Source organism: Rhipicephalus microplus, unplaced genomic scaffold (genome assembly GCF_043290135.1).
Source record: "Rhipicephalus microplus isolate Deutch F79 unplaced genomic scaffold, USDA_Rmic scaffold_120, whole genome shotgun sequence".
NCBI lineage: Eukaryota > Metazoa > Arthropoda > Arachnida > Ixodida > Ixodidae > Rhipicephalus > Rhipicephalus microplus.
Genome location: NW_027464692.1, coordinates 8,098 through 21,848, shown reverse-complemented (window position 1 = coordinate 21,848; position 13,751 = coordinate 8,098). Strand labels below are relative to the sequence as shown.

Below are 13,751 nucleotides of genomic sequence, written 5' to 3'. Positions count from 1 at the left end.
GGAGGCACTATGTCGGCCAGCGACGGTCAACAATCAGCAGCAAAGTTGACGTTCGTGTAAACGTATTGCAAGCTTTTCTTATGCCGCCGTAACGTGGTGCACTACCACACGTTCACTATGCGGGACCTCGTGTGCAGGAACGAAGCTTATAACCGTTGCCGCGTTGTCTCATCAAAACATCGCTTGATAACGCACGACCGTGCACGCGCGTGCTAAAGCAGAAACTTCGTCACCGTCGGCAAACGCTTCGGTTAGAAAACATAATAAGTGACAAAAAAGTTCTAGTGGTAATTTGTACCATGACGTCGCAATTATTTCCTTTTTCGAGGAAGTTCCGCACGTGAGCAGTCGCACAGTTATACAACAAGCTAGAAAGCGGTTAGTCTCAACTCGGGATTTTATTGCTAAGTTACGTCGTATTTCCGGCAAGTATGCATTAAATAACTTGGACTGCATTCTAAACATATTGAATATATGAAACGGTAATCATCCGCTGACCTTTCAGTTTTATATATTTGTATATGCATATAAATATTTTTCGTGCTGGCCACCAGAGCGCCTGAGTAGTGGTAGTGCGCCATGTAGTGCACAGTGCTACGTTAGTAGGGTCAGCGGCGTTGGCTAGTGCTGTTAGCCGCTACGATCAGTTCTGCTAGCTGCCATAAGTGCCATGGCAGATAGCGGAGGCTATGACGACTCGCCTGCGAAACGGAGGAACAATCAAGACACGGCGCCGAAACGAAGGGAAAGAAGCGCTATCTGGAAGCACTTTGTGAAGACATCGTCGTCGTTGGCGCAGTGCAAGACATGCGGCGCAACACTTAAAACGCCGACGGGTACGACTAGTCCTCTTGTTAACCATCTAAAACAGCACCCAACCGCGATGAAGGAGTACCGGATGACTGCAGCAGGTGCGCCAGAGAAAGACCAGTCAATGATATTTGATTTTGTGCACCGCACTGACCCTTTGTCGGAAAAGAAAACTCAAGCACTCAATGCCAAGGTGGCTGCCATGGTAGCGCTTGATTTGCAACCATATAGTTTTGTTGAAGACCGCGGATTTAAGGAACTCATGGCAGAGGCTGTGCCTAACTATCGCCTACCGTCGCGCACCACGCTTTCACGTACCCTTGTTCCGCGTTTGTTTGATGACACACGGAAGAAAGTGAAGGACGAGCTCAGCAGTGCTTTCGAAGGGGGAACATCTGCAGTCACCTTTACCAGCGACATGTGGACATCACGCGCCAACGAGAGTTATGTGAGCTTCACTTGCCACCTTCTCACTCCAAGTTTTAGGATGAAGCGGTTCACGCTTAACACTCGCCACATGGAACTTGTTAGCCACTCCACCGAAAACATTGCGCAAATGCTTGTCGAGATGTGCGCGGAATGGGAAATACCGGATGGCTGCCGCAAATACATCGTCACAGATAACGGACGCAACATCCGTGCCGCGGTCAGAAGGCTCCCGTGGACTGAGCGTGCGTGTTTCGCCCACACCCTGCAGCTAGCAATTCACGATGCAATCTCCAACACACCGTCAATTGGCCGTCTGTGCAAGAAAGCGAGGCACATCGTAGGCCACTATAAGCACAGCTCGTCTGCGCAAAAGAGATTAGATGAGTACCAGAAGAAGATGGGCAAGGATCCACTTCGTCTGGTGCAAGATGTAGATACGAGGTGGAACAGCCAATACCTAATGCTGTCCCGCCTCTTGGACTTGAAGGAGGCTGTCTCTGTTGAGCTGGCAACGTCAAATTGCAGCATTGATGGTCTCTGCTCAGCAGAATGGAAAGAGGCTCTTGAATATCTGGACGCACTGAAGCCCTTATATGATGCAACTGTGATAACTAGCGCAGACAAATACCCATCACTTTCCACTCAGATACCAATTATTTTTGGTATGCTAAGTTGCCTCAGCAACTTTAGCGGCACAACAGGCTTTCATAAGGAACTGGCAAGGTCTCTCAATACCAGATTCCCCTTATATACCGAGGACAAAGAAGCATGCTTGGCTATGTTTTTGGACCCACGCTTCAAGTCAACGGTATTCAGAAACAACAAACAAAAGTTGGTGTGGCTGAAAGATCTGGTGCTTCAGGATGTTGCCCTATGCCCTGCTGTGGAAGTCGTGCAGCCAGCAGCAAAAGTGCAGGAGCCACAACAGTTTGTGCAGCCATCCTCTGATGTTTGGAGTGCATTTGATAATCTTGCAAGTAGTCAAGTAGCAAGTACACCACTGTCTACTTCAGAATGGAAAATTAAAGCGTATTCTGAAGAAGCCCTACTGAAGAAAGACAGTGACCCATGTGACTGGTGGCGGACTGTGGGCACCTTCAGATACCCCATTCTGGCAAAGCTTTGCCCCAAGTACTTGCCCATACCAGCCACTTCAGTTCCAAGCGAGCGTGCCTTTTCAGTAGCAGGGGAGGTTGTCTCTGTTCGGAGGGAGCGCCTCCTGCCTGATCATGTGGAGCAACTCATATTCCTCCATGATAACATGTAGTCATTATGTTTCATGATAACAGCTAGTCATTACTTGCATTGTGTTCCAAATAACAGTGTATGTTGTGTTAACAGACAGGCTGTTGTGTATTTTTTTAAATACATCTTAAATTATTGTTACTGTAGAGGCATTTGTCCTTTGATATTCGATATTCGATTCGATATTCGAACATGAATATTCGTATTCGATTCGTATTCGAAAAATTTCATATTCGCACACCCCTACTTATTATGTACAGTATCATGTAACACCCATCATGTGTGTGTTGTGAAATGAATGACGTGTCGACTATTATGTACATACGAGCGAATGCATCTTTATAAGGACCGGACTGTGCTTTGCTGTTTTGTGCTGGTGGACCGAATATTAATGAGGGACAATATGAGAGACTTCATTTATTCACTTTCGAACATTTCCTTACCATTATGTTGTGATATGTGCGTATAAGTGTGTCTTTGCATATATGTGCCCGAGTTTTCTATTTTCCATGCACTGCTTTGTATGTTTTGCTCCAAGATACGTGTTCAAGTTTCATTCAACGGCTAAGGAGTAGCCGGTGCCATAATGGCGCACCAACACCTCCTTATATATCATATCAACAAAAAAAAATTGGTAGATCCCACGTACAGTGGTAATCGATGATATGCGAAGCACGAATGGAGAAGGTTGATATGCCACTTTCGAATCACCACATCGTTACGAGGTGGAGGTAAATTATGCCGTACACGACTTCCGTGTCATGATTATCATGTATGGATGTCTCGTTTACTTTCATTATCTATTGACGTCACGTGATGCCAAATTTAGTACATGTGGAGCTAGCGAGACGGCCGCAAGCATGCTATGAGCGTAGTATGTTGTCATGTTCTTACATGACACACGTGTCATGATTATCACGTTTGCACCAGTCATATACATTTGTAATCCATTGACTTCACGAACCCCAAATTTGGTATATGTGGAGCTTGCGAAACGGCCTCGAGTGCATCATGAAGGGTTCAATATACTCCAACGTAACGTTGACGCACGCGCACGCTGGGCTCAGCGACGCCACGTTAGCAAAACGCGAGCACACTATAGTCTGACGCCACGCACGAACACCGTCTATCAGCGCTGCCGAACGGCAACCAGCGCGAAATGCGACATGCTGCATTGGGCGCCAATCAATGTCTTACCTAGACAGCACTGCGTCTGCCTCTTTTCGAGACAGAGGAATGCCGGACGCACTGAAACGCGCATGCGTGAAAGCAACGCAGCGCGCGCCTGCGAGTATATGGCAGGGCCAGCACCTAGCGTGGCAACGCCAGGTGCTGGTCCTGCTTGACCCCATGTTTGATTCTTCTCGGCGTGTTGAGTACTGTCTCCGTACACCTGGCATAACAAAACCGAGAACTAGGATCACCTATGGTCAGCCACATAGTGACTATCAAATACGCAGTCACCTCAACAAACTAGAAAATGTAGTTGACCCAAATAAAAAAAGTTGCAAAAGTCCATTCAGGAATTCTCCTTCATAATTGCATTGAATATGTTTAATATAATAGTTCGATTAGTTATTACTTTATGTGTACTAATTGTTAACTGTATAGTTTCAATGTTGTTGTTTACTTTAGAAAAGTATGTCTGCAAATATGTTTTCGATCTCACCTATTTTACATATTGCGATACTGATGTCTTTCTTTAAGGGTATTTTGTTTTTAGTTATGCATATTGTTCTATTATTTTTCACAATGTAGCGTTTCTTTGTCTGATTATAATGTGCTGATTGTTAGTCTTTGTGTAAGAAGTAGTTTTTTATCTGCGTCTAAGTTGTGTACCCGACCGTATTTCGGAGCAAAAGCCTCCGTCGGGCTTTACAGCCTTTTGCTTTTGCTTCGTTTTTTCCTATGTACAGGAAAAAAATAAACCTCAAATAAGAACATAAATTGCATAATCCAAGTTTATCAGCGGTGCTCCACATAAACGGCACCCTCGTGCAACGACTGCTGCTCAGGGTGCCGACATCCGCGACGCCGTGAAGACAAGCCCCTCAATACTGTCAGAGAGATCAGTGTGGCCACTGGAGTGTCTGCAAGCACGTTCACAATAAAACGACGGCTAGCAGAAGGTAAACTGAAGAGCCACATTGCGGCCCAGAAGCCGTGCCTCTCCTTGTCTAACAGGATGGCGCGTCTTAACTTCACAAAAGAACACGGCTCCTGGACCACGGAAAACTAGAAAATAGTACTTTTTTCTGACGAGTCCACGTGCACTACACGCTGGGACTAAAAGCAATGTGTGTGGCGCCCTGTCAATTCCCGGTACGGCCCCCTCTACGTGCAAGAAGTAGCAACGAGCTGACGAACGGCTGTGAATGTTTGGGGCGTTATGTCCCGTGATGAGCTTGGTGTTTTGCACCGCATTGAGGGACACCTGACATCGGTAAAGTACTGCGACATCCTCGATTATGTCATGATACCTTACGCATTGGACGGGACTTTTCCTGACGGGGACTTCCTGTTTCAGCAAGACTTGTCTCCTGTTCACACTGAAAAGGTTGTTGTAGAGCTTCCATACATGCGAGAGGTGTGGTGCTTGAAGTGGGTCCCCAAATAGGGCAGACGTCAACATCATCGAGTCCTTATGGGGAAGAATGAAGGTCAGGCTGCGTAAAAGAGGTTTACACAGTTCATCCGTCGATGAGCTATCGAGCGCTGTCGAAGAAGAATGGATATCTCCAAAATGAACGCAGTTTCATTGACAATTTGTACGCGTCACTACCGTCCGAAATTCAGGATGTGATTGCCATGCAAAGGGCCATGATCCGCTACTAAGGCGTGGCGACCACTTCATCTGCTTTCCTTTCCCGTCAGTCATATTCCTGCATCTTAATACTATCAGCGCTGACGCGTCATCGGTTCATCAGCAGCCATTCAGCACTGGGTCCACAGCTAAGGAGGAGGAGGAGGAGGAAAGTTTAAGCGGAAGGACAGGGAGGTTACCGCAGCTAAGCCCTATCGAAGAAGTTATTGGCTGGAATAGAAATTCCCATGTACTTGCTTCTTATGGAGTGCATCTTAGTTTAACTTCATTTCGTTTTATTTTTTGTGCACAATTCTGCCTTTTTACAGTACTCGTGGTAATATTCTGTTCATAATTGACTTTCCTTCGTTATTTTAAGCAACACTTTATGGACATTAAACAAGAGAACTAAAAGTAAAAACGGCAAAGCTTTTGTTATCACTTAAATATCAGTTACCTTTTTTATTGTAACAGTGCTTTGCTCTCTTTTGATGACCACACAATTATTTTGTAAAGCCAGGTAAGTTTATTATTTGAGAACACTGAACACGACCTCACGTTGGCGTATCCATGAAAAGCGCTTTCTGCTTCCCTATTTCCTTGGCGAACTGACTGGAGAGTGGTATATGTTCATAACTAGTGTTATTAAAATGTATTATCAGCGTAGTTGTAAACAAGCATAGTAACAGCTGCCTCGCCCATAGAATAAAGGCTGCTAGCGATCACCGAAACGGTATTATTGGCCACACATTGGGCATTGGCAGCGCAGCACAGGTCTGCTAAAAATTATTACAGAAAATACTGCTCAGCCCGAGACGTCGCAAGCTTTCTATTTTCTCGATAAGCATGACGCAATCTGAAAGTACCAAATTCAAGTATAACAGCACTTTCATTTCCATTCCTGCACAAATTTTTCAAAACACACAAAGTTAACGCTCAATCTTTGATAAGATTCGCACGACACGTCTTGTGGGTGGTGAAGTCGCTCAAAATGTTTTTCAATAACACAGAATCAGCGAGCGAAACTAAGTGCGAAAGGTTCTTCCAAATAAAGAAGAGAGAGGGTGAAAGCAAGCATGTGGGGATGATGCATATTCGCAGGATCAGCCAACTCTCTCCCGAAAACTCGAAATTATGTCACGATCGACGTTACTGTACAACCTTGCAGTGCGCTCGGCCACGCGTTCGCGTGGTGTAGCTCATACTGAGCGCGATAGTACGTTGAAGTGCATTGTTCACGAGATAATCAACGACTTTGTCAGCTCTTTGAGTCCGCCATAAGCTAACGCGGGCGATACGATGGTGTTTGAGTTTGGCTGCTCGAAAATATCGACTTTTACTTGAAACTTGGTGTTATAATTTCAAAAGAGGGATAAAATAGGTAACGAGCGTCTTTCCTGTCAAGTGCGTTTGCTTCTACTTTGTGCGCTCATATATCTCCACATTAGGTAACGTTACTTGGGCTGACAGGCACTTGACCTGTGCTTTAAACATACAAGTGGCGTGAGCTACTCATTTGCGCGCATTGCTATCAGTGAGTTGCATTTCATTCTTATTTGATTATATTTAATCAGTTCATCCACCAACACATTTATTATTGAACACAGTATTCACAGCGCTAACAAGTTCCGGTGTCTTCATTGTCGGATCAGTTGGAGGGATCTTTTATAGCGTAGTTTTGCTTTTTTTTTTCTGGAAACGAGAGTAAGTCAAATTTCCCTCAACAAAGAATGCAAACGTCGTTCAGTTGCTTTTTAGCGTGTCTCATCACAATCCCTGTCATAAATTGATATTAAAAGCGTGTTTATCCTTGAAAGCCCTGGTTGGTACGATCGAGAACGTTGTAACACTTGCAAACTGCAACTCTAAATGAGCACAGCTGTTATTGACGAAAAAAAAAGGATTGAAGTAAAAATTCTATACGTCACAGCTGCTTCAGCTGCTTTGGAAACTTTTTATGTTCTTATGAAGCAGTACACAAAAATTGGGAAACTAGAACACAACATGTACTGAACAAAGTGGAGGAGATCTTCAGAATGTTTTTCTAGATTTTTTTTTAGTTCAGGCTAAAGACCAATGGCCTGCACCTGTTCTGCTTGTACAGACATCTTTTCTCATTAAGAAAGGCACCATTTTGTGCTTCCGGAGCTTCACAATTAAGGCAAATCTTCTTACTAAATGATCTTGCTTGTTATGGATGGCTAAAGGCTGACTGAGTATGCAGAAAGACGTGCCTTACGTGCCGACAAGAACATTGTCAAAGCCCACATCATGAAGGCGAAGTGACTAAATGAATTATGTGAGTGATTACAAAGTACATGCGAGGAGGTTATGAAAGAGAATGTCTATAGAAGATTTATTACTTATTTTACATAATCATTTTGGCCAATTATTTTCACCAACTTTGTGCGTATCTCCTTCACTGGGTTTGCAGGCATAGAGAGGAGAAGCCTCGGTTGCACAAATTTTTTTTAGCTAAGTGTCTAAAATGCCGAAAATGTTAAAGCAGCCCTGTAATACTTTCTGAGCATGGTCAAAAAACGCTGCTAATTGGTAGTAAAGGCTCCCAAGAACATGCTAGCCAAGTAATATAGCGCAGCACGTGGCCTGAAATTCAAAATAAATTGTCAAAATTGCCAAAAAATTACTTTCTCTAGTCTTGACAAATGGCAAAAGACGCTCAAAGATTGCTCGTAGAAGGCCTTCTATCAGCCATTGGCTGATTTGAACATGGCGCGCTTGGTCGTTACAGAGATCGCCATGGGAGGTCACGACTTGTCCACGTGAGCGCGCGTGACCAGACTGAAAAAGCCGCGTAATTGAAGGAAAAAAAATAAAGTGATCAAGGTCATGAGGGGTGCGCGACGTATTTTCTTTACCCAAGCCATCTCTCTTCCCCTCCCCTGCTTAGCTTTGAGTGCTTTCGTCAGGACGAGTGAAGAATTACTGCAATTGCATCCTGTGGCAAAGCTTTGTATCTCCGTTCGTACTGCACGTATTCTTAAAATTTATGCTTTGTTGAACTCGTGCAGAATAAGTTGTTTTAGTGAATTCATTGCGTGGTTATTTAAAAATGTGTTTCAGAACCCTTTTAAATAAAAAAATCCTGCATGCGAATGGAATGACCATGGTCCATGCTGGATTGTGGAAAAACACATTTTAAAAAGATAGAAGATTTTGGTGCAGGTCAAAGAACGCCGGGTGATCGAAATTTCCGGAGCCCTCCACATCAGCGTCGCTCATAATCATGTGGTGGTTTAGGGACGTTAAACTTCACATATAAATCAATCTATAAAAAATTGTTAATTCATAAGGCATCGTTTGGTCGTTTAATTATGCTATCTGCGCTTTCGACTGAAGCGCTCTTTATTAAGCCAGGCATTCTGCCACTTCGCGCTAGCGAAGACTACGTCATCACGAATCAGCTTGTGCTTTCCTAACATGAGCTCGGCCGGAGTATACTCTCGTCGTCTTCTTCTTCATCTTCTGCCTCACCTCGAGAACACGTGCGCGCGGCGCGCACTCTCACAATGCGTCAATTTGAGCCGCATGAGATGTAATACCTTGACTAGGTGAGAGTACGAGCACAAACGAATAGAAAAAAAGCGAGAGCGACAGATAGCGAGAGAAATTAATAGAAATAAGAAACAAAGAGAAATAACGAAAGAAAGGGGAATAACGACAAAATAAGATAAACAATGGGAGAGAAAAACACACTGAAAAAATACAGAAAAAAACCAAACACAAAATTATACAAGAGAAGTACGTGAGTTTTTAGTGCGCAAACTAAAACTTTTTAGTACTTCAATGACTTGTACTTTGTAACGATTTTTTTCGGGTGAGTTGGATGATGCAGGCTGAAGCCATTGCAGTTCAGAGCAGAGAACAACACGGGCATTAGCACTGGTGGTGACCTTTCTTGGCTTCGTTTTCTGTGTTTCTTTGGGCTCCAATGGCTTCAATACATGGATGTGCTTAATTGGGTGCTCCGGTATTCTCTGCACAAGTTAACACTTATTTAATTTATTCAGTCGCATTTGTTCTGTTCAGCGTTACTTAACGTTTCGGGAACTGAGAACCCGATCGTTTTATATAACGCGTTATATACAATCTCACGAACGGAGTCATTGCCGGACATCGACTTAGCCAGTGGTCATCAGGAATGGCGATATTGCAGCACCCGGAAGTACACCCTGGGGACACTGCAAGGCAACGCAACTTCTCACCGACGCGACAGCTATACCAACGAGCTTTTCTCTTCGGATTACGTTTTCCTTTGGGTGTGTTTTGCGCAGTGTCTCTCAGCCAGGTTACACTCGCAAAATTGTGACACAGGGCCAGGAAGAGAAACTAGATAAAGAACGTGCTTTAGGATGCCTACAAAGTATCTTGGAATGGTATGGTGAATTTTGGGCGTGTGCTAGATGGCGGTGCGTTCCGTGATTTCCCAAGAGACACAGGAAGTTGTATCCCCGTGGGATACTAAGAAGCGTCATGAAGTGCACAAGCAGTAAAGCAATAAAAAAAAGCAAATGGAAGAACTACGTTTGGGTGGCCATGTCACAGTGTGTTCTTTTCAGCAGAGCTGACTGCTGTAACAGTCTGCTTACTAGTGATTTTGGTTGTACATGAACATGCTTTTCTTTTGGTAAGTGTTACCTGATTCTATAACCGATGAGAATGTTGCAACCATACGCTTTTTGACAGTTTAACAAGAAACGTGTCCCACTGCTAAGTACGAATACACGGGCTGGATTTCTGGCTACCGCGGCAGCATTTGCACGTGGGCGAAATGCATGAACACCCATGGGCTTAAATTTATGTGCGTGTTAAAGAACTCAAGTATTAAAATTCACAGTTTCATTGCAAGAACGAAGCAGTAAATGCGATAGCAACAAGTTGGAATATCGCGTGGAAAATGGCAGCCCCACCGCCGTGGTCTCGTGACTAAGGTACTCGACTGCTGACCCGCAGGTCGTGGGTTCAAATCCCGGCTGCAGCGGCTTCATTTACGATGGAGGCGGAAATGTCGTAGGCCCGTGTGCTCAGATTTGTGTGCACGTTAAAGAACCCCAGCAGGTCGAAATTTCCGGAGCCCTCCACTTAGGGGCGAAATTTCGACGTAGCCCAGATGATGGCGAGGCACTCCTTTTTTGTTGTGAAATAATTGGCTTCTGCTTTGGATAGCGATCGGCTGGCGTAACTAATAACCCTTTCAAGTCCGTCAGCCCTCTGGACAAGAACGGCGCCAAGACCTATGCTGCTTGCGTCTGTGTGTATTTCTGTCTCGGCAAATTCGTCGAAATGGGCAAGTAACGGAGGCGTCTGGAGGCGATGTTTAAGCTCCTGGAAAGTGTGTTCCTGCGGCGTTTCCCACTTGAACTCCACGTCGGCCTTGGTAAGGTTAGTGAGAGGATTGGCGATGCGGGCGAAGTTTTTCACGAACCGCCTATAATAGGCGCACAGGCCCAGAAATTGGCGCACTGCCTTCTTGTCAGTGGGTGGCGGGAAATCGGCAATGACGGCTGTTTTCCGTGGGTCGGGACGAACTCCAGACTTGCTAATAACGTGCCCCAGAAACAAGAGCTCCTCGTACGCAAATCTGCACTTTTCTGGCTTCAGTGTGAGTCCGGACGTCTTGATGGCTTGAAGTACAGCTTCAAGGCGCCGAAGATGCTCGTCGAAACTCGAGGAAAACACGACAACGTCGTCCAAGTACACAAGGCAAGTCTGCCACTTCAATCCTGCCAGTACTGTATCCATAACGCGTTGAAAAGTTGCAGGCGCTGAGCAAAGATCGAAGGGCATCACCTTGAACTCGAAGAGGCCGTCCGGTGTTATAAACGCCGTCTTATCTCGGTCTCTTTCCTCGACTTCGATTTGCCAATAGCCAGTCTTGAGGTCCATTGACGAAAAGTACTTGGCGTTATGGAGCCGATCAAGTGCGTCGTCTATTTGTGGAAGAGGATACACGTCCTTTCTTGTGATTTTGTTCAGGCGGCGATAATCGACGCAGAAACGTAGGGTCCCATCCTTTTTCTTCACTAACACCACAGGGGATGCCCATGGACTCTTGGATGGCTGGATAATGTCATCCCGCAGCATTTCATCAACTTGTCTCTTCATGGCCTCACGTTCTCGTGTCGAAACCCTGTACGGACTCTAACGGAGTGGTCTGGCATTTTCTTCGGTTATGATGTTTTGTGATTGCGGTCTGCCGAATTTTTGATGACGACGAAAAGCAATCTTCGTATTGCAGGAGCAGGGCTTTGAGCTGTTCTTGCTTATGGTTCATAAGTCTGGGATTGATATCTAAAGCTATGGGAGGGGCTTGGCTTCTCTGAGCAGGTTCCGCAGAATCGGCAAGGGCGAAAGCACTGGTGGCTTCGACAACTTCTTCGATGAATGCGACTGTTGTTCCTTTGTTCACATGTTTGTACTCATTGATGAAATTCGTGAGCAGAACCGTTGCTTTGCCTCCCCGCAGCTCTGCGATTCCTCTTGCGACGCAAATATTTCGCGTGACCAACAGATGCTGACTGCCTTCAACGACGCCTTCCAAGTGAGGTGATCTAGGAGCGCCGACTGAAATAATGACGCTTGAGCGAGGCGGAATGGTGACTTGTTCTTCCACCTCATTCAAGGCACGGTTTCCTGACGGCGTGCGCGGCGGTAGTGCTTCTTCTGTGGATAACTTTATCGACTTTGTTTTTAGGTTGATGACAGCACCATGGAGGCATAAGAAGTCCATGCCAAGGATGACATCTCTCGAGCAACGCTGTAGGACTACGAAGTCTGTAGGATAAATGCGGCCGTTAATGGTGACTCTCGCTGTGCAGATTCCTGCAGGCGTTACTAGATGACCTCCGGCTGTGCGGATTTCAGGGCCTTCCCAAGCTGTCATAACTTTCTTTAACTTCGCGGCGAACGACCCTCTGATGACGGAGTAGTCGGCTCCAGTATCGACGAGAGCGGTGTAACAGTGGCCGTCGATACGAACGTCGAGGTCGCTAGTTCGCCGTCTCGCATTACAGTTTGGGCGTGGCGTCGGGCCACGGCTGCGTCGGCTTGTTCCGCTGCTTTCATGTTGCGTCGTCAGGTCACCTTCGGTAAGTGAGGTTTCGCCGTCAGGGCTTTGCCTGGTTGGCGTTGTGTTCGGAAAGCTCCGTCGCGGCGTCGTCGTCGGAGGAGGATCTTCGGTAGTTCGTCGCACAGCAACCGCACCTCCATCGGTTGCTGCCCTCAGTTTCCCGGATAGGGGCTAAGAGACCAGCCCCTCGTTGGGCCGGAGTACTGCCGGGGGTGCGGTGACATGCGGCGGCTGAGCGACGGCGAACGGGAAGGACTTCGTGGTGTCCACTGAGTTCCTGTCAGGTAGTCGGCGATGTCACGTGGCCGTTCGCCTGGCTGCGGACGTGGTGCATTGACGGCGAAGCCACGCAGTCCCATCTGTCGGTACTGGCAACGGCGGTATGTGTGCCCGGCCTCGCCGCAGTGTTAGCAGAGCGGGCGGTTGTCAGGTGCACGCCAAACGTCCGTTTTACTCGGCGCACTGCGCTGGCCCGCTGGGGAACGGTAGGACGTCGGTGGGGGTGGTGGCGTCCGGCGACGAAAGTGCGACGGGGCGGCGTTTTGGCATGGAAGGGGAGGAGCGTTGTGGCGCACTCCAGCGGCGTAGCTCATAGTTTCTGGCTCGGGTAGCGGTGTTCGGGGAATTCGAAGCGATTGCCAAACTTCTCGCACAATGTCGGCGATCGAATCCACTTGAGGCTGCGCCGAAGACAACAGTTTGCGCAGCTCTTCCTGTACGATCGCTCGGATCGTTTCACGCAGGTCTTCGGAGTCACTGGCTTGAGCAGCAGCGCATTCTGGAGCCAGGCGACGATTATACTGTCTGGTGTGCATGTCCAGGGTTTTTTCGATGGTGGTCGCCTCGGATACAAATTCTTGGACGGTGTTTGGTGGATTCCTCATTAGTCCCGCGAAGAGCTCCTGTTTGACCCCTCGCATGAGGAAACGAACTTTCTTCTCCTCAGACATGTCTGGGTCAGCGTGACGGAATAGGCGGGTCATCTCCTCTGTGAAAATTCTAACCTTTTCATTTGGTAGCTGAACCTGGGTCTCTAGTAGAGCAGCGGCCCTCTTTTTGCGAGCGACGCTCGCGAACGTTTGCAGAAATGCACCACAGAAGACATCCCACGTTCGAAGCGTGGCCTCCCGATTCTCTAGCCAGGTCTTTGCGGTGTCGTCCAGGTAGAAGTACGCACGACGGAGCTTTTCTTCTTTGTCCCAGTGGTTGAGGGCGGCCACACGGTCGTATGTTTCCAGCCAAGTTTCCGGGTCTTCAAACGATGACCCATGGAACGTTGGTGGTTCCCTGGGTTGATGAATGACGATCGCGGGCTGGGATGCTCCGGTTGTCATTGTCGCTGCAGTCAAGGTCATGGCCTTGGTCTTCCGCGCC

The 13,751-nt window shown here is 46.9% G+C and overlaps 1 protein-coding gene across 1 annotated transcript; it reads left to right on the top strand.

Annotated features, from left to right (window-relative positions):
• Nucleotides 1–536: 536 nt before the first annotated feature.
• LOC119178748 (zinc finger BED domain-containing protein 4) lies at nt 537–2,735 on the top strand. The gene has a single exon (XM_037429987.2). It carries the CDS (start codon nt 671–673, stop codon nt 2,504–2,506), a length of 1,836 nt encoding a protein of 611 aa, XP_037285884.2. The 5' UTR covers nt 537–670; the 3' UTR covers nt 2,507–2,735.
• Nucleotides 2,736–13,751: the final 11,016 nt, after the last annotated feature.

Excerpts from the sequence above, each read along its gene's own strand:
- LOC119178748 (XM_037429987.2), top strand. The coding sequence starts at position 671 with ATGGCAGATAGCGGAGGCTATGACGACTCGCCTGCGAAACGGAGGAAC.